Genomic DNA, 19,397 nt, shown 5'->3' on the forward strand with positions numbered 1-19,397 from the left:
CCCATTTCCATTGCAAAAATCAAACAAATGAATGTTTTTATTTGTTTATTCGTTTTTTCTAACAATTTCTTATTTCTGGTCAAGGGGAACTTACTATATTTAAAGAGTAAAGCATAGAGCAGGAAAAAAAAGCCCAAAAGAAACCAGAAAAATGCACAATTAAAGATTTTTGCTGCTTTATCTGAGTGACTGACACGTCATCAATCAGATCAATCAAACATGTTTGCAATACAAAAATAAACCAATATTTTATTGGTCTTAACAGTACAGTGAATTTGCTTTTGAAGATGTTAAAGAATACAGTGCTCACAGAAAACTGCTTGTGGTCAATTAAACTCATTTCTGGTGACTCTGATCCTTTAAAATATTTATTCCCGTTAGATTTTTACCACCTGAGCAGCCAAACAGGGGCTCACTCGCTTCCCCTCCTCTGGTGTGGCGCTGCGCTGAATGAGCATCCTGCCGTATGTGCCCCCCACCTGACCTTTGGTCAGCCGTCCAGGATTCACACATAAACAGCCGGCCACATCCTGAAGAGGAGATTAACAAATGATTAAAGAAAGGATTTTTTTTCCCTTTCAGGAAAATGTTTCACACTAGCGTATGAAGTGTTGTGTACCTTTACAAAGTATCGCAGCTCAGATGGAGTGATGAGGACATCGGGGGTGAGCGGCATCTGACCGAAACTCTGGAATTTCTCATAATCCATGTTCACCTCCTCTGCAGGAGGATACAGCGGGTAGTAACTGTAAAAAAAAAAAAAAAAAAACAACACACAGGCGTGCTTATGCTTTAACAATATAAAGACAGGAAGTAGAGCCGAATGGTTGAAAGAAATTTACCTCCTCTGGATCAGCATGTGCTTCAGAATGCGTGAGAATCTGTCTGAGCCAGTACCACTACAACAAAATACACGGGTACTTTCATTCACACACTGAAATATCAAATCAGTGCTGTACATACTATATTTGTTCATGTTTATACCATGTTAGTACACAGTATAATTGGCCAGGTGTGCACTTTGTACTTGTAGTAAATCTGTTCATTCTAGTCTCTGATGTCGTGCTAAACATCTTCTGGATGAAGGAGTTTTGAGTTTAGAAACACATTTTTTGCTCACCAGCTGATCTCCTCTGCACCCATGTGGAACAGGATGTCTGTGGACGTCAAACCAAAGGTAACGCCATCGATCAGCAGGGTGCAGGGGTCGGGGACCAGAGTGATACGCTGCTGAGATGAAAAAGTTTAATCTTTTTGTTGTCAGGCTTGTTGTGATTACTCACAAATTCTTTCACATATATGATAAAGTTTAGTTTGTCTGACCTGGGCCTGGTCTTTGCTGAAATTCGGCAGGGTGAAGGGGGGCTGCGGGTAGATGAAATGGTGATGGATGTCTCTTTGGGAGGGCACAAACACCAGCTGACAGCCAACACTGAATAAAAGAAAGACAAGGCTGTACTGAGTTAAAGTTGTCGTAACTGGGCACATTATTATTAAAGAAATACTAATTAAATACAAAATATATAAAATACCAATAAATACAAAATAAAAAAAATTGTTTAAATACCTAAACAATGAAATATCTCAAATTATATCAAATATCAAAGTTTTTTCAACCAGATTAGCTGACTTTTCTCATCTTTTGACAAAAAAACCCAAAATTTATATATATATATATATATATATATATATATATATATATATATATATATATATATATATATATATATATATGTATATTCAATTTATTTACCACTTAAGTCCCTAAATGTATTTATTTCTATATTTTACACACAATTTCCTGTGCATGATTTAAGTATTGTGATGTGTAATCAAACCACTGCAGGCCAGCTGCTGCACAAGGCAGAGTCGGATACCAATGATCACTGTGGAATAATGCAAAGTTAAAGAAATAATCCAGGAGAAATTCCCAGTTTAAAGTTAGAGCTGGAGGGGGGATTTAGTTTCCAAAGTTTGTCTGCAGCAAACATTTTGGATAGAATGAAAGAGCACTGTTTGTGGAAGATGAAACATGCCTTTTGGTGCCGTCAACGATGCTTTCTATACATCTAGAGAAAATAGACTTGAACGTCTCGGTCACCTGAGCTTTCTATATGAGAAACAGATGGAGACAGAAATGATCAGACACGTTCAGAAACAGCTGAAAAGATTTTAAGAGCTGGACACAAACGTTAACTTTGGATGAGACTCAAATTTTATGGATTAAAATGCAAAACATCAGACGGGATTGTCATCACACCAACCTCAATTTGTTCATGTTTGGAATCGACAAATGGGCCGAGCTGGAGAAGAAAAGAACAGAAATGTGAGGATTGTTGACAGAGACGAACTTAGCACTCTTCTATATATAAAATACTGAAGCGTAACAAAAACATTTAGCAACTGTACCAGCACACAGACATCAGGACGATCCCTGACAATGACCCCTATTAGGTCCAGCAGGGGATCGAAAGTCAGGCTGTCTGAGGGTGTGTACGGTCCACAGGCCACGAGTACATTTACTGGCTCTGCAGCTGCATGAGATGAAGCGTGTGCAGACTGAGGTTAAACAGGAACGTACCACAGGAAGCAGTGATGTGTATCATAAAGTGTAAACTAATGTTGCTCCATACCTTCATCAGTCTCCATCTTTACATTTGAGGAGTAAAAAGGAAGAGGAACCCCCTGAAAAAAAGGACAAAATGATTAACAGAAGATGTTAAATCTGGCCATAATTCTGAAAGCAGAGCCTCAGAGATGCCCAAATTTGTGTCTGACCTCATAAAGTTTGGAAGCGACAAGTTTTCTTCCTGTAGCATTCATCCCCTCCATCACCACCACCTGATCACAATGATTTAAAACAAGCTTTATAACATGAAGCATAGGAAGACAGAGCTGACACACATGTTCATTAAACTATTGTTAGAGTTCTCGGTCAGACATGGGTTAGTCTCCAACCCATGTCCTTGGCATGCTCTATTGCTCTAGGTGGCCATATAACCTGCTGCACACTAACCTCAGTGCACAGGCAAAGGAAAAACCACCAGTGTGTGTGTTTTGTTCATTAATGCCACACCTAGCTCTTATTCTATTAACTTATAAGAGAAGAATACTTAACAGAAATGTCAGAGGCTAGTAGAAAAAAAATAAATATTCAGGCACTCTTTAGTGGCTTGATTTGTCAAATTAAGTTGGTTCCTTCAGCTCACCTGACCAGGAAAGAGGGAATACTCTTTAAGCTCAGACAGGTCAACAGGTACTTGCTGACCACCCAGTTCTGGTCCTGCCTCCAACAGAACTGACTGTGCATTCAGTTTGCCATTACTGTCACAGCACACCTGACCCAACACAGTTATAGCATCCTAGAAGCAGATATGCGTAAACACAAAGAAAGCTGTTGGTTAGTTAATCATTTAATACGAAGACACTGCAGTGTTTACACTGCATTAGTCTTTCACAGTGGTACCTGGGCAGGAAGAGAGACAGGAGAGAACTCTTCAATGCTGAAGTGAGACCTGAGGCTTTCTCCCAGCTCCTCAATCTTCTCTGACAACACTGGGGAAAAATATGGACATGTGGACAACACAATCAGTGTACAAAATCATAACATTATTTAATTTAGTTATTCAAAAGGTTTCCAATACAGATATAATACAAGTATAATTATAGAATAACCTTTATTTGTGGCAATAAGTCTGTAAAACTACACACCATTTCGGACATCTCGCAGCCTCTGGAACATGTATTTGTAGCTGCAGCGGAGGGAGTCTTCTGGCCCTTCCAGGAGCTCCAGCTGCACATCAACACCTGGATTCTTCCTGCCCACCCAGCGAGTGCCCTGCACTGCCCCAAATGTCACCACCACCTCCCCTTTCCCTCCTCGCTGGCTGTACTTCTGTGAGGGCGTTGCACTTCCAAGGAGAGATGGAAAAGAGGAAGCATATGACTGATAGGATTTGTTTCTCTTACCTACTTGAATCAAGATATTATATTAAAATATTTCTCATGTAAATGGGAGTGAATATTTCCAGCTCTGGCTTCCACTTGCATATCAAATATATGCCAATTTGGCTGTGAGTATCTGTTTGGAAAGTTCAGAGGTGGATCTGCTTTGAGCACCACTGTACCTTTCACACAGGATGGTGTGTACAGTATGAAAACGACTACTAGTTTTGGCTTGTGCTGTAGCATACCTGGGGGAGAAACTGGCTGGAGACAGCAGAAGGCCTGGGCTGGCCAGCAGAGCTGCACTCCTCTTAGACTGAGGATGTTCTGGAGTAGTTAGTGCTCGTTTCTGAGACCCCTGTTTGTACATAAACACAGAGCACAGAAAATTAGACATTTTAAAAGTTGTTGCCCAAACACAGAATTCATACAGTCAGACTTATTTTAGGGTGAATATGAGACTCACACTGAACTTGGTTTTAATATAGAAAAGTAAAAAAAAAACAGCTAAAAGAAAAGCTGTGACATTTAAAAAGTTTAGTCAAACACTATATGTCAGCTTACCTTAGCAGGAGTGGAATAGGAGTCTAAGAGATTCTCCTCATCTTCCTCAGCTTTTATTCTGAGTAAAAGACCTAGTCAAGGCCAGTAAACACACACTAAACAGAAAAATCAAGAAAAAAGTCACTACCTTATAACTGAGTGTGGGGTTTTGTTTTGGGAATTTGTCCAAAAGGATACATGTCATTTATTGTGTAAATGTCTCTGGTCCTGTTACGAGTTTCTTCTTTTCTGGAGCTTGATTTAGATTTGTTCTTCCTCCTTAAGACCTGCAAAAACACACACAAACACACAAAGATAGTGAATGGGTGTTGTTTGTGATGAGAGCACAAGTGACCCCAGATCAAATGTGATGTCAAAATCAGTAAGACACATTAAACCCTTTATATCACGCATCACTTGGGAAATAGTAACAGCACATTTCTGAGAAGTTGCTTAATCTGGCCAATTATTTGCCATTTTGAACCAAAGTCACAGATTATTTCACTGTGGAACAAATCCACTTGAGCAGAGAAAATGAAAACAAAGAACATGATGAAATACTTTTATAACTATTGGTATACATGGCAATCAAGCACTGAAAACCCCACATTCATCTCGCTTGCACAAATTCCAGATACCTCGTGTTCAAACTGCTCCAGGTTGTCCACGCTGAGTTTCAGACTGTTTTTTGTGCTGCTGTACGCCACCCACTCCAGTACTATTTCATCTGCCTGTATCCTGCTACAAATGCACTGTTCAACCACTATAGACAGAAAAGATGGAGGGAAAGTGGGTAAAAACGGATATTATGTGAATAAGAGACAACAAACCAACCACATATTTACTGCGGCACCATTAATGTGATTTAACAGCAATGCCCAAAAGAACATTTAACATCAAACACACAGTATAATTACAAAAGAATAAACTACTAAGCAGATTTCTTATTGAGCAAATGAGTAAACAGAGAACATAAAATAACATAATCTAAAGCAATTAAAGGAAAAGTCACTAAGGCAACAGGGTATAATATCTACCTAAATACAACAATGTAGCACAGCATACATAAACAATGAACTATAAATAAGTATTAATTTATTATTTAGTTTATAAAGACTGCAAATAAATCTGGCAAAATCGGTGAGACCTATTATAAAACAAGATACATACAAAAAATCCTCATAACAGATGGGACTTTAATATGAAAACCTACAAAAACATGCCCATGAGGTTAATGCACTGTAATTTACTCACTTTTGTCGAGGACAGAATCATCTTCGCAGGGTATGCCGAATATTTCCAGCTCTGACTTTAAAGTCTCTGCGGTTACAAGTGCCATGGTCTTACAACCTAAGATAACTCAGTTTAGCAAGTGTATAAAGAGGGTCCAACACTGTGGCGATACTAGTTATGGTTAGCTTGCTCTCGCTTCATAACAACTCCGACGATCCAATCATCACATCTTAGTCTAAAAACATGTACAGTAGTTAACAAAAAGTAGGCTGCTAATATGCAGTTATACGAAATAAATGCTAATATTACATCGCCATTTCACTTTAGCGCGAAAACGGTCTGAGTGTGTTGGCGGCCGGAAGTTGCGTCACGTTGAACGTAGTAAGCGGAAGTCGGCGCACCACAAAAATAAAAACTACTTATAGACTCTCTCTACTTATAGACGTTCCATTCAAGGTCTCCTAAAATAATATACTTATCCAGTTTATTGAAAGACATGTATAGCTCTTAACATTTGAAACATCAAATACCACGATGATTATTATTGTCATTTTAGGGCAATATAGATTAAAAACTCCCCAGGTCTAACAAACACAACTTCCTGATCTGTAAAGTTACAATAAAGGTGAAATTTGGACGATTACACACATTCCGCAAATATCCAGTGCCCTGGAAACACAGGACAACTATAATTACATCCCCCCTTAAATTTAGAGAAAGTCCATATAAATGTGTTGAAAGCTGTCACCTGTGAACTGCCAAAGTTAAATTTACGAAATGCTTTCATTTTGATTATAAAGTGATTATTTCTTGAAATCTAAACCTGAATGACAATTTTTATAATTGAAGATTTCTTTTCTTTCAATATAAAGTCTAGAGTGGGTTTAAACAACCAATCAAATGAACCTTTAATTAACACCATCATCTTGTATTTCACATGTAAGTGCTATTTTCACATCCCCACTTTTATTTAATGCTTAAGAAAAAAATTTAAAAAGTAAACATTTTTTTGCACATTGTTTATTATATACTTGCAAATGTAATAAGAAATACATACCAAAACATGCTGTGTGAAAATGAACTAGTTCAATAAACATTTAGCTGAATATACAGATGTGAATCCATCACTATGTAATTTTTTAAATAGAAGTAAAACAAAATTTTCAAAAATCTTCAGAATCACTTTCATGGCTGTTAAACAATGTAGTTGTTCCAGTTTGACTTCTTTGGCTGTACTTTAGCACGGCAATGCAACTTTACACCATCAATAAGGATACAGACATAAGGATACAGTTAAATCTACAAATATTATGCTTTCTAGCTCATTGTTTATTTTAGGTAGGACTATCACAACCAAGTTAGTTCAATTTAGACCAGCGTTGGAAAATGTACATCTTACTGTGGAATAATCATCCAGGTGTTTGCAAGAGAAGCATTAAATAAATCAGTCACACTTGGCGTATTACAAACTATTGTCTTAACAATGTACTTAAAGATTTAACAGCTATAGTTTTATAACCAGCACATTTTAAAATGGAAACATATTTTAAATTCTAAATTGCCTTCACAGTCAGAACCCAACCTTTTCAAGACAAACACAGACATCCTCAGATTTCTGTTCTCGTGGGTTCGCTGCACTCAGGATGTTCCTCCGACTGTCGAAACAATGATGGTGTGGATTACACGTATAAAGCAGATGTACTCTAGGTGCTGGTGGAAAGCACATTCCCTACTAACCTGAGTGAAGCAGCACCTGCTCCTGGGAAGGAATTTCCATGATGTCACTTTCCACAGTGATTCGCGGAGGGAAGCTGACAGCTCATGAGTGTCACACACCTGACAAACACATACACACTGCATCCATGCTGGATCTCTGCCTCACATTTTACAGCTGCTTTGCAGATGTGGCAGGTACAATATTCATATGGCCTGATAAAATACTTGGCAGGGTCAAATATTTTCATATTAATTTCATATTATTTTACAGCTAATTTCAAAGTTCTGCATAAATCATGGAAAACATTTTTGTCACACCTTCATGCGCTTCAAACAAGCATTTCTGAAGTCCATGTTGCTGCTGCAGCTCACGATACTGATGGTGGAACTGAGAATCACCTCAGCCGCTGAATGCAGCCTCCCTTGTTGCTTAAATACACACAGCATTTACAAATCAATTTTTGTTATAACGGCAATTAATTTATGTACTAGCATTTTCCTATAAATATCTAATAAATATCAGTGGTTAAATTCCAGAAAACTGAGGAAATATATTCATACACTACAATTATTTTGACTGAAACTGTATTAAACAAACTCATATATTAGAGGCTGCAGCCCAGAAAGGGTTAAACGGCTTTGATTTAACTATATTAGGTTAATTAATTAGTCAAATGATTGCTGCGGGCCAGAAGCCTTTTAACTAAAGGTAAAGTGGCCGTTAGTGTGTGTTGGTCTTGCCTTTTTTCTGTGATTTTGTGCTTTCATTGTGTTCCACAGTTCAGTCTGCAGGGCAGCTGTGACGGCCTGCTTATTGTTACTCAAAATATCCTCCAGGTGGTGCTCTATCAAAACATCTGCAGCTGGGAGATCACAAACATCAGTTCTTGTAGATGACACCATACTCAGTGTTTTCATTTGCTTAAAGGAAAGTAGCCAAAAGAATAAACAGACTTGAACCTATCAGTGTTTCGTAGCTATAGATGCTGCAGTTTGCTCTCACCAATGAGGTCAGTGACCTGGGAGATGAAGGGGTCACTATGCTGTAAGAAGAGGAAGAGCAGGAGACTCTGAGGCACTGGGAGATGACTTGAATGACTTGATTCTTGCTCTGGATCATCCCAGTTTTCTTGTTCTACTGTGTAAATGGTACCAATACTGTGCACACAACCTGCAAGGGATGCATATATATGGGAAACATATTTTATTTAAGATGAGATTCAACTAACTATTATGGGGTGAATGTGTCTCAGTGGTTGGAATGGTTGTGGATTTCCTAAAATAGGAAGGCTGGTGGCTTCATCCCGGCTCCTCCACATGTATATGTATGTATATATATATATATATATATATAAATAAAAGGACACATATAAGATATTTAATACGAAGTACTATATGATTACTTGTGTGAATGGGTGAATGCAAAAAGCTTATCCAAGTCCGCACTTGAATGTTGGTTAAGAGTACACTCACTGTGCTGTAATTACAAAATATGCCCACCATTAATAATATGAAAGACACACCTTTGGGTTGGGCAAATAGCTGAACATTTCACTTTCATCTTCAAGCTTAACGACTTGATTCAAGTCTTTTCTATAATGTAAAGTTACAACTTGTGAACAAAAACATCTTTTGTTTCACATCAAATCAAACTTGTGATAATGAAAGCAGATTCTCTCACATCCAAAGACAAGAGCTGCCAGGATTCTATGCACTGCAAGTGATGTATGAAGACCTGTGGTTTTGTGATTCATTGTGTAATCTACCCACAGAAAAAAAACTATTACGAAAGACATGTTTCAGAGAAATCAGCTGTTTTTTTATCATCACAATGTGACTAAAGTCTTGTATGTACAAGAGTCCTAAACCTGGGTGCTCACATTTGATCTTTTTAAATCAACATTTTAAATAAATAAGAGTAGTAAATGAATTAACTGAGGTGTTTGCGCGATAGAAAAATGTTATATTGTCAAACTTCTCTAGAACGTGAACCCTAAAGACTAAAGGTGTCAGATTTCCCTTCAGTTATCATTTTGGATGTGTCGACAAAATACAACTAAATGAATTACCTCCCTCAGGACTATGTGAAATAACTTGATTTGCCCTGGCTTTTATCAGGAAAAAAAACTTAAAGCAACACTGAGAGCAAAATGAACATTTGTCATGCTAGTCATCTGAATTTGAGCATTGTCACTGGGATGATGTTGGGCTGACCTTACAATTCAGCCAAGTGAAACACTGCTACGCCCACAACTAGGGAGGAATTTTGGACTGCTGACTCAAAAAAAGTATTTATATTTCCATTAAAACTGATAACGCTGAATGCTTTAACATATATACTTATCACACGGTATAGTGTATTGCAATATTTTTGCTCAAATCTCTGCGGTGAGGAAATTTAGTAAATGATAAACTACATCTTGCATTAGAACCAAACATGAAGATCAGATCAGGTTTACATCAATATAACACCACATGAGTTCAAATTGCTGAGAAAATCATCTTAGTTCAGCAATGCAGATTAGCTAGAAAAATAAGTGAAATTTTTGGTCAATTCCCTTTAGCTGCTGCTGCTTTAAAGTTGCACCCCCCCTTATTTTTCCATCATTGTTTGGTTTTATTCCTCTCGTTTTAATTATGTGCTTGTGGGATTCATTAAAGTGTTTTTTCCTGCAGTCCCAGCATTCTGTATACTTTATCTCACAAACATAAACATATGGTTGAATTTAATCCTCACTAACTTAGACCCTGTAGTCAAGAGAAAACAAAAGTGTGTTTTAATAGTGAGACAACGTCTTTACAAGACAAGATTAAATGTGCTGGATGAGGGACCTACCCCTGCCTTAAATTCCACAATTTTATTGGAAAAAATCAGCCCCTCTAGCTAAAGACCTACAACATATCCTGGCTGACAGAACATGTTGTTCCCAACTGTGGTTGCTGTTTACCTTTAAAGGAGGAGCAGTCAAGTCTGTCCAAACCCAGCTGTTGACAGTCAAGAGCAGAAGGAAGGTTTTGGAAAAAGCCAGATGGACCTGGCACAGGAATATTACTGGGGTTGTATACCAACACCTGAAAACATGTCACGTCAAGGATGACTAATTCAAGTCACATGCCAAAATGAACTCAGTCAACAAACACAAGCAGCAGGTCCACTCTGAGCGGTCACCAGATGTCTGAGCTCCTCGTGCTGCTGCTCTACAGATTGCTCGCATCTCTGATTTCTACAGATTGTGGCTTGGAGGTGAGGCCGAGAACACAAGCATAAGAACTTCTCTGTAGAGCTGTATAAGGGCGCTGTGTCCCCATCTAAAAAACTGGTGAGATAATTGTGTAATGCTGTGATCAGACAGCTGTGCGGGGGCAAGAAAATATCCATGGTTTGAACTTCTAATGCTCTTTGTGGCCCTTCTCATGTGTAAAACAAACAAACAAAACATCATCCAACAATCACCATATTTGAAATCAACATTTCGCCTTTTCTCTCCCTGTGACAACCAGTTGTTTACTCCACCTAAAACTGAGGCTGCTGGAAACTGCTAAAAAAACATTTAACTTCCAATAAAGTCAGATTGCATGTTCTGCTGGTTCTGTTCAGTGTTACATGAAGATGACCTTCAGTTAGGATCATGAACCAAAATAGTAAATCTTTTTCTCTAGAGATGAAATCTAAAGGGAGCAATCCACAATTTTCTGGCGGTGTGCCATGTCCTCGGACACAGAGGTGTCTTGTCTGATCCTTGTTTTCCCCACTTAGACACAAACTAGCGCACCGGAAATCAGCACTACAGCTGCAGAGCAACGTCAGTTCTAACAGCCAGAAGAAATCTGCAATACATCTCTCTAAAGTACTCCCTACAATTTTCCAGCGCCTAAAGTAACTGCTGTTTTTCTATTGCAAATAGAATTCCAATAAAATCTGGATAAAAAAGGATATTTGTATGGTTGTCAGCTCTGTAGGTAGATTAGGGTACTGCAGCACACAAGGGTTCAAGAGTGTAACAAGCTGGACACTGAGCTCCCCGAAAAGACCTTGATCCATGGCTTGTGGTGGGATGCTGAGTGGCAACTTGCCTCCAATGACAGGATGTCCTCCCTGACACCAGCATCCTTTCTTCACGTAATGTGGAGGCCTTTAAAAAAGGAGAAACAACACGTGATATGTTGTTATACAAACAACACTCTTTCAGCAAATTTGAGTAAGTTTACAGATTAGGACTTTTTTATTTTGTTATCTCATAAAACAAAAAAAGGGCTTATATGGATATACTGACTGTGCAGAGGAAGACACATCCAGGATCACGGACGACTGGTCTGCCTGTGCAACTTTACGCTTGAGCTTGACTCTGCAGGAATATGGAAGTCAATATTTCAACTGGTCATTTCAGTTGTTGAACCACCTTTACCCAGGAGGTTTAATGAAGGCTATCATTATGTTCTCACTCCAAAATCCCAACTCCTGCAAGTAACTATGAATAAATGCACAGAATGATGTATTATGTGTTCTTTGTATGAGGTCTTCTAACATTGACATGTTTAAGAAGCTTTATAAAAAGAATCAACATTATATACAGACACTAGAAATTCATATAACGTGTTGAACAGACCTGCGCTGTTGTGACATTATCTAACAGGTGGAAGGCAATAAATATAACTGTGATTGTTGTAGACATAGTTACAGACTTACCTAATTTCACGCAGTAACGTCTGGTCCTTTAATTTGAATTTGAGATAAATTTTTATCTGAGAAAAAAAATGAAAACAGAACCTTTTGTTTTTGTTTCCTCACTCTGACCTTATGACTGGACAGAAAAACATTTTTATTTCATACCCCTGCATTTGCCAAACTAAATGCTTGAAGAAATGTCTGTATGTGGGCTTGCCAGTCCGGAGTGTAATGTCTTATGTCTTTCATCTGCAAGAGCAACACCATATCAGTTACATGATAAGTCTATAATTAATTATACTAGAAAGATTACACATGAAAAATAGTCAGCGTTTGGATCCACTTATTAAAAAGGGATTATATTTCAATTGTTTTTGTTTTATATCTTACATAAAATAATTATTTTTGGAGCCAATGAAATGTAAGTTGATTACCTGAAAAGACAACAGTAATCTGAGAGAACCATACAGATCGGTGAAGGCACTCAGTTCCTCAGGATCAGGCTCTGGGCAAGGCCACATACAGCAAGACATGCTCTTCTTTAAATCTGTGAGAATAAATGCAGCAAAAACCAAGTGATGCCATAAACAATGTAGAACATAAACACTGACAACACATATACACACAAACATTAGGGATATTTGACTTTTTGTATGAACTCAGAATGTACCTAAAATGCACTATAATCTTTGCAGATGAACTTAATTTGACTTTCTTTACACATTTGAATGCTCATGTATAACTGTTCAATGTCTAAGCACTTACTGCACAACATGCTGTTTTCTAGCAAGATGATTAATAAAAAAAAAGAAAAAAGTAGTGTCTTAACCATGAATAGACAACTAAATGTTCTGGTGCAATGGCAACAAGTATTCATCTGTTCTCTTCATCATACTGTTTAGACATCATCAGACCAAGACGACACCTAACTCATGAAAAGTTATTGAGACATTAACATTTCATGTTTATGTATATTATCTTTTCTTTCAATAAATTGTTTACGATGAAGGAATTACCACAGACTGATTCTACTTAAATGCCCCACATTCACGATATATCAGTAGTGCATGAACTTATCTTATTACATTTTCAGTCAATTTCAACTGAATTTTAAAATCCTTAACTTTCTGCTAGTGTATGTATATAGGTATATTAGTGGACACATACCCAACTGAAGTGCTTTCATTTCAGTCCCTGCACACCACAGACCAGCAGCTGCAACTACATAACAAAAGAAACCTTGATAACAGATTTCCTATCATGTCAGATCGTGTGTTTGATTTTCATGCTACTTATAATTAGCTACAGGAAGTCGACAACACACACGTACTGATACAACTGAATTTGAATGTTGTGTTTCAAAAGACCTGGTAATGTTAAAAGTCAACTCTACCAAATCAGTTTTTTTTTCTCTCCACCTTTTTAAAAAAAATCGACCACAAAGTTTCATCAATCCAAACCTCCACTTCTCTTTAAGTATTCTTGGCATTCTGTATAATCAATGTAATTTGTCCCACATACTTTGCTCTGTGATAAAAATATGTGATCAAAAGTGAAGCAAAGCATTTTTCTGAACATGTTGTGGTGTTGTATCTTACCAGTACAGTTTATTATTTGAACAGAATTCCCCGTTTCAGTCCAAAAGAGCACCAGAAGCCCCCCAGTAGCCCTTAAAACACTATGTCGTCGTAGTTTTCCCGTTAGCATGATGAGCCGCAGCACCTAGAAAAACAAAACTCTTAGCCTAGCAAGCTATGTTATAAACATTAACTTCAAACCTCAAAAAGCAAATTTAGCTTCTTTTAATCACTTTAAACGGAACTGTAATGATGTATACTTTTGTTTTAATCTAAAACCAACTTGACTGTAAGCATTTACCTGCCGTATGTCTTTTAGCATTTTCAATGTCAGTTTGTTGAAGCCTGACGGAGCCGTGCACGTGCTTAGAAACAGTCTAATTATGCTAAGTGAAATATTTAGAGATGCTAATCATTTCTTCACCCTGACTACTAATTCCTGTATTAATGAATGCCACTTTTTGATTTCGACAGTATCCTCTCTGTACCTGAAAGCAGACTACGAACCACACGTTTGGAAATACTAAGCTAATTTTTGTATGAGCCTAAGATAAAAAATAAAAAAATAAAAAATAATAATAAAAACAATAATTTTTCGTAAATAAATAAATAAAAGCAAGTTTCCCGGCCTCTGGTATAGGAGCCAAGCTCGACGTGAACAGCATTGGAAGATTGAAGGAAGAGTTATGTGAATCCTTTCTGTACTGAGTGTGATCCTCATCAAGTCAGATTTATATATTAACACTATTTATCTAAATTACACACACTTAATAATTTTGCTGTAATTAACTAATTTACAGTGCATGCATAAAGCAACAACAAAACACACAAAAAAAAACTTTCCAACACTAACTCGCTAAAGGCCAAAATGCTGGTCAGCTTTACATATGGCAGATAAAAAAGCCCACGCTGGGTAGCCTGTAATTATGACATTCCAGTGCTGTGTTGTTTATGTGCACTGGCTGAGGCTAATGTGACCCCACTGTCCACTGTACCTTCTGTACAATGAATCACATTGCTTCTGCTTACTGCTATTTGGCCCTTCTCTACAATGTCAGGCCATGCTTTTACCATGGTGAGAATATCTGTCTAGCAGTGTTAGTCAATTGTATATTTTATTGTTTGCATATAAACAACTGAAGGTTAATAATGCCTAGTCCAGTTAACGGACACCTTAAGCTGGTTCATTGTCTCAGCTTACTTTCTTTTGGCAGATGAGCCAAAAAGCTCATTTTTGGACCCGTTGTGCAACTGCAGGAAACTACTGTATAATTAAACCACTGCAAAGAAAATTAGAATATTGTTGTTTGTTTTGTTTTTAAAACTTGCCTTTTTTATATCTATATGCTGACTTCTTTGTAAAAATCCAAAGAAAGACATGTTTTTGGATTAAATTAAATATTTTATTTATATTCAGTTATACATATAAAATGCAATGATGTGCTGTTCTTCCTCATGATTCACTTTCCTTCTTTTTCAGACCACTCCTTGAATCCACCAGCATAATTACATGCACTGAAAGAGAGGACAATGGTACAAAGAGCAAGAATTATCATCATTACAAATAAAAAATTCTAAATTAATCTGATCATATTTCAGGTGTTGCATTATTAATACATAAAACAAGGTTCAACAAGTATCAGGAAGACTTCTGTGCAGGTATGCCATTAATCCTATGTATGAAACTAGAACTAAACAATAGGATATTTACTTCACATATCCTAGTTGATGGGCTTTGCTTGTGGCCATTGCTCCCCGCCGGCCCACCTGGCAGTGAAAAATCAGCTCTTTTGTATCTAGTGGTGGTTTGTTTTTTCCATACTTGGCCTTGAATTCCTCCGGTTCCATTGCAAAAGCAGACCCTACAGTCTCAACTAATGAAAAAAATCAAAAGGAAAAGACAATAAAAGAAAACTGAACATTTTTTTAAAAACATCCAAAACCTGAAAAACCATAATAGAGTACACCAATGCTCATCTGCCACCACATATTTAGTATGCAAAGCAGCACATCAAGAAACCCCTGTTTGGGAGTTTATAATCATCCCTTTTTATATTTACATACGTGAATATAAAACCAGGCTTACCTGGAATGTGAATGGACCCTGGGATATGTCCTTTATCCACTTCTTCTTTAGTGCGCACATCAACCAGAAGCAGATTCGGGCTCTTTCCCAGAATTGCCTTCAGATCCTCATGGGAAATTTCCTTGACTGGCAATACGAAAGACAACACATTAAAGGCTTCAATTCCCTTTGGGTTACACTCCCATAAAACTGCACCACAAACTTAAAGTATAAGCACAAATCAGACTGACACAAGAATGTACTACCAGCAGTCTTCTTCAAAGAGAAGCAGCGACTGTTCGGGACATGGGATTTGTGCAATATGACACCATATGTTGTTATGTAAAGAGATGTGCATGCAAACAGCGCCATTATAAAACATGTGCCAAACAATGAGGTATCAGTTGTGACATGACTGTTTTAAATCATGTGTTGGGTCGATGGTATTTCAAAATTCAGAACTTCTGCAATGAACTGCATGAAAGTGACTGTAATGTCAGCTTTATAACCATTTCCATTAAATGTTTAAAAAGGAATTATATACAGTGAATCTTTCTAATACTGTTTTATAGTTGGCAGACATCATGAGATAGCAATAGAGCTATCCAGACTAAGATGTTATCCATTATATCTTCATATTTACTTGAAAAGCTGAAAACAATACATTTTTGTTAAGATTTTTTTTAGGTCTGGAGTAGGACATGATCAAAGACCAAACCCTGCCACCCATAAAAAATAAGGGGTAAAGTTGTGATGCCCTCTGGCCTTTGATGCAACAGATTAAAGTATATTGCAGTTATGTAATAAACATTTTAAGTGGTTTGTTGTTTGATGTAACCAAGGTAACAAGTAGCTTCAGATACGACAATATCAAGACTGCTGAGTCATTCTCAAGTATACCGGTAAGAAGAAAATAAAACAATAAACTGTTCGGAGCAAACTAAACTTTTTTCCTGTTTCCTCGTTTAACATTTTTAAAACTGATAAATGTGAGCTTGTAGTTACGCCAAACCATCAGCTTAATATTTCATAAAAAAACCACAGCTTCTGTTAAATTCTCGTTACTTGCAGTAATTTTCTTCTATCGATCAAAGAATTGGCTCATTCTTAGCGTTCCTTTAAATATGTTTCAGTTTAGTCACTGTCAGCGTAAATGTCATTGTCTAAAAAAACTCACCTGTGTTAGCCATTCCGGTTACAGTGTGAAGCTATAAATATGAATGATATAGGTGCAGGATTCCAATGTAAATAGGAGTACACTTTCCGCGTTTTGTTTGGTGGCAAATCATTGGCTTAGGTACCATCAGTAGGCGGGGCTTAACCAGGAAGATTCCTCGCGGGCTTCCAACAGTAGGCATTATACAAGTCCAGACTGTTGTGGAGGAAGTATGAAGGCTCGCTTAGTGGGTTGGGGGAAAAGAGAAAAGCAAGCGAAGAAATACTAAGCTGTTTGCATTTAAATTATGATTATACGTATTTGCAGAGAAATCAAACGATTCACCCAAGATATACACACAATTTTTGTTTAGATAAATTTTATTTAAAAAATTGCAGTCAGTAGCTTAACAAAAAATGACGTTTTCAATTCAGTTCATCTGTAACATAATGGAAAAATCTATAACAAACCTACAAAGGTTAATTCGCCAGCAAATAAACCTGTAGTTTTAACTCTAAATCAACAGAATTAAACAGTGGTTAGTGAGGTTCTGTGAGTCACTGCTCTATGTGCAATGTACAGTCTCCTTGAAACAGGAGTTTGAACAATTTCTTTCTGTAATCAGAGACACACACGTAAAACTATTGGTCTATTGTTCATTATTACTCTGTCTCACAGATCAGTGAGCTTTTTTCTATTTGACTGGAATGAATGGTCCTTACTGGATTGTCTGGATTACAGTATTCCCTCTGTCTTGTAAGAGGGGTTCCCTAGTCCATCAGATGAGTTTCTCTTTGCGTTTTGATGCTGGAGATGCTTCCAGAGAATCACAGCCGCTATGACAAGAAACAGAAATAGGGCAATTCCTCCTCCTATGACCCAGGCCAATAGTTTATGGTCAGATGATTCAGGATGCTCATACCGCTTACAGGAGAACTCTGAGGGACTGCTGGGCCCTGCATTGTTTACTGCTTCCACACACACCTTAGTACCCACCTCCAAAAAGCCCACCAAACCTCGTCGCAAATTATTCCCAAACTCCAAGGTATCACTGTTTTTTCCTTCAACCATCACCCTGTAAGAAGACACCAAAGAGGCTGGAGCACACCACTGCACCTCTATCTTCCCTATGTTATCCCCTTGACTGACTGGCAGTAATGCTTGAATACGTGGTGCGTGAGGAGGTTCATCAGATCCACTCATCCCAGGACAGAGGCAGTTATTCTTTTCTGCAAGACTATGACAGGGCTCCTGATTCTCCAAGCATAAGTTGTACTGGCAGAATTTGCGTTCCTGGTGTAAAAGTGGAGTCTTCACAGAGGATAGCGGCACCTCAGGAAGAGAGGTTTGACCGTTATATTCATCTCCATATTCATCTTCATATTCATGTTCAAAGCCCAAGCCAGTCAAGAATATGATCTGTTGACGGGTGGTGGGTAAGGAAGTAGAGGCAGCATGACTGAAAAGATGGAAGCGCATAAGAGGCAGGACAAAAAAGAGAAGTGCAGCCAGAATCCTGTGTAGTGACGCCATCTCTGTGGATAGAAATGACAGAAGGGGTGAGAATGAATAATTAAATATTGGTCATTACATAGTAAAAATAGACCAGTTCCATTGTTATATTTGACCATTTAGTGTAAGAGAGGCTATAAAATCTCACTGGCCACAATGTTCCTCTCAGCCATTCTAATTAAAGGGGAAAAACAAGTGCATAAACAGATTTAAAATTTGTTTTCCACTAACACTTATTTAAGTCTCAATTTAATCAGATTATTGGATTGTGCTTAGCATAGTTTCAAACCCATTATTTTTACTAAGAAGCTTTGTTTTAACTGAGGTCTATTTCTATCAAGGATAAAATAGTTTATTCAAGATTTTAAGGGGAACTTCTTTTTAGCATGTTAAAGAAGAGAGACAAAGGCTTGAATGTTTTCTTCCTCCTCCTCTGCTTCCTCTTCGGCCAGATTAATTCCACAAGATGCTTTTACCACAGTTTACAGTTCAGAGATGCATTTAAAGTGCATTTAAACATTTACAATGCTTCAGTCTTGTAAACACCGTAGGATAAATAGATTTTTTGAGTGCAGGAAACTAACACTTTGATTTTCTCCTGGCAGTACGCCACATTATTCCTTTCAGAATACTGAAAGAGTGAAGTAATACATTTAATTTGTTTTCTGGTTTATTTCAAAATTATCTAAATATTTTCTCATGTCCTTAAATACTACTACAAATGACTAAATGTCCAGAAAAAAAATGTTATTGTCTAGGAGTTATGAATCTATATATCATGATAGTGATAAAGTGGATGTAAAATTTCAGAAAATAGTCTGCTGTACCTGCTCAATGATGATGGATAAGTCTGCTTTCACTCCGTCTTCTGTTCCCACTGTGACTGCTTCAACTGCGTGCTCACAACTGTGTGCAGTTCTCACCGTTTTAAGTAGTTTCTCAGACTCTCCTCCTCTACAACATCCCCCTCTTTTTCTTCCCTCA

General features: G+C 37.5%; 4 protein-coding genes across 8 annotated transcripts; all 4 read right to left on the reverse strand.

Moving 5' to 3' along the window:
* Nucleotides 1-32: 32 nt before the first annotated feature.
* Nucleotides 33-6,077, reverse strand: pola2 (polymerase (DNA directed), alpha 2). Of its 2 annotated transcripts, none has more exons than XM_041990829.1 (18): nt 5,743-6,077; nt 5,127-5,251; nt 4,687-4,775; nt 4,510-4,567; nt 4,194-4,303; nt 3,712-3,911; nt 3,467-3,555; nt 3,210-3,362; nt 2,779-2,841; nt 2,634-2,685; nt 2,410-2,534; nt 2,265-2,303; nt 2,037-2,110; nt 1,324-1,432; nt 1,121-1,230; nt 843-899; nt 620-746; nt 33-530 (listed from the first exon to the last, which is right to left on the reverse strand). In XM_041990829.1, the coding sequence occupies exons 1-18, from the start codon at nt 5,825-5,827 to the stop codon at nt 378-380; spliced, it is 1,818 nt and encodes a 605-aa protein (XP_041846763.1). In that variant the 5' UTR covers nt 5,828-6,077; the 3' UTR covers nt 33-377. The 2 variants fall into 2 exon arrangements, with proteins under 2 accessions (XP_041846763.1, XP_041846764.1); XM_041990830.1 differs by having other exon boundaries at nt 1,121-1,227; nt 5,743-6,076.
* On the reverse strand, nt 5,968-14,677 carry zgc:195212 (DUF4554 domain-containing protein). 4 transcript variants are annotated; one of them, XM_041990831.1, is made up of 14 exons: nt 13,982-14,161; nt 13,702-13,825; nt 13,271-13,324; nt 12,538-12,650; nt 12,269-12,352; nt 12,125-12,180; nt 11,712-11,783; nt 11,375-11,570; nt 10,386-10,509; nt 8,441-8,608; nt 8,179-8,300; nt 7,756-7,866; nt 7,459-7,557; nt 5,968-7,376 (listed from the first exon to the last, which is right to left on the reverse strand). In XM_041990831.1, exons 1-14 carry the CDS (start codon nt 14,000-14,002, stop codon nt 7,329-7,331), a joined length of 1,392 nt encoding a protein of 463 aa, XP_041846765.1. In that variant the 5' UTR covers nt 14,003-14,161; the 3' UTR covers nt 5,968-7,328. The 4 variants fall into 4 exon arrangements, with proteins under 4 accessions (XP_041846765.1, XP_041846768.1, XP_041846767.1 ...); XM_041990834.1 differs by lacking the exons at nt 13,702-13,825; nt 13,982-14,161 and adding an exon at nt 14,538-14,677; XM_041990833.1 differs by lacking the exon at nt 13,702-13,825.
* A 365-nt stretch (nt 14,678-15,042) lies between these two features.
* On the reverse strand, nt 15,043-17,401 carry si:dkey-34l15.1 (thiosulfate:glutathione sulfurtransferase). Its single transcript, XM_041991181.1, has 4 exons — nt 16,923-17,401; nt 15,767-15,892; nt 15,392-15,554; nt 15,043-15,195 (listed from the first exon to the last, which is right to left on the reverse strand). The coding sequence occupies exons 1-4, from the start codon at nt 16,933-16,935 to the stop codon at nt 15,141-15,143; spliced, it is 357 nt and encodes a 118-aa protein (XP_041847115.1). The 5' UTR covers nt 16,936-17,401; the 3' UTR covers nt 15,043-15,140.
* A 142-nt stretch (nt 17,402-17,543) lies between these two features.
* LOC121643648 (leucine-rich repeat neuronal protein 4) lies at nt 17,544-19,397 on the reverse strand. The gene is made up of 2 exons (XM_041991180.1): nt 19,241-19,397; nt 17,544-18,436 (listed from the first exon to the last, which is right to left on the reverse strand). Exon 2 carries the CDS (start codon nt 18,432-18,434, stop codon nt 17,637-17,639), a length of 798 nt encoding a protein of 265 aa, XP_041847114.1. The 5' UTR covers nt 18,435-18,436; nt 19,241-19,397; the 3' UTR covers nt 17,544-17,636.

The sequence above is a fragment of the Melanotaenia boesemani genome, chromosome 7 (assembly GCF_017639745.1).
Source record: "Melanotaenia boesemani isolate fMelBoe1 chromosome 7, fMelBoe1.pri, whole genome shotgun sequence".
Classification (NCBI taxonomy): Eukaryota; Metazoa; Chordata; class Actinopteri; order Atheriniformes; family Melanotaeniidae; genus Melanotaenia; species Melanotaenia boesemani.

Coding starts and splice junctions, on each gene's coding strand:
- LOC121643648 (XM_041991180.1), bottom strand. CDS start 18,434: ATGGCGTCACTACACAGGATTCTGGCTGCACTTCTCTTTTTTGTCCTG.
- pola2 (XM_041990829.1), bottom strand. CDS start 5,827: ATGGCACTTGTAACCGCAGAGACTTTAAAGTCAGAGCTGGAAATATTC. Junction 4,568..4,686: donor ATTTACACAATAAATGACAT/GTATCCTTTTGG, acceptor TCTTTTACTCAG/AATAAAAGCTGAGGAAGATG. Junction 3,912..4,193: donor CCAGCCAGTTTCTCCCCCAG/GTATGCTACAGC, acceptor TCTCCTTGGAAG/TGCAACGCCCTCACAGAAGT.
- si:dkey-34l15.1 (XM_041991181.1), bottom strand. Junction 15,555..15,766: donor AGGGTCCATTCACATTCCAG/GTAAGCCTGGTT, acceptor TTTTTTCATTAG/TTGAGACTGTAGGGTCTGCT. Junction 15,196..15,391: donor CATCAACTAGGATATGTGAA/GTAAATATCCTA, acceptor CCTCTCTTTCAG/TGCATGTAATTATGCTGGTG.
- zgc:195212 (XM_041990831.1), bottom strand. CDS start 14,002: ATGCTAAAAGACATACGGCAG. Junction 11,784..12,124: donor ACGTTACTGCGTGAAATTAG/GTAAGTCTGTAA, acceptor ATATTCCTGCAG/AGTCAAGCTCAAGCGTAAAG. Junction 7,558..7,755: donor CTTGTTTGAAGCGCATGAAG/GTGTGACAAAAA, acceptor TGTGTTTGTCAG/GTGTGTGACACTCATGAGCT.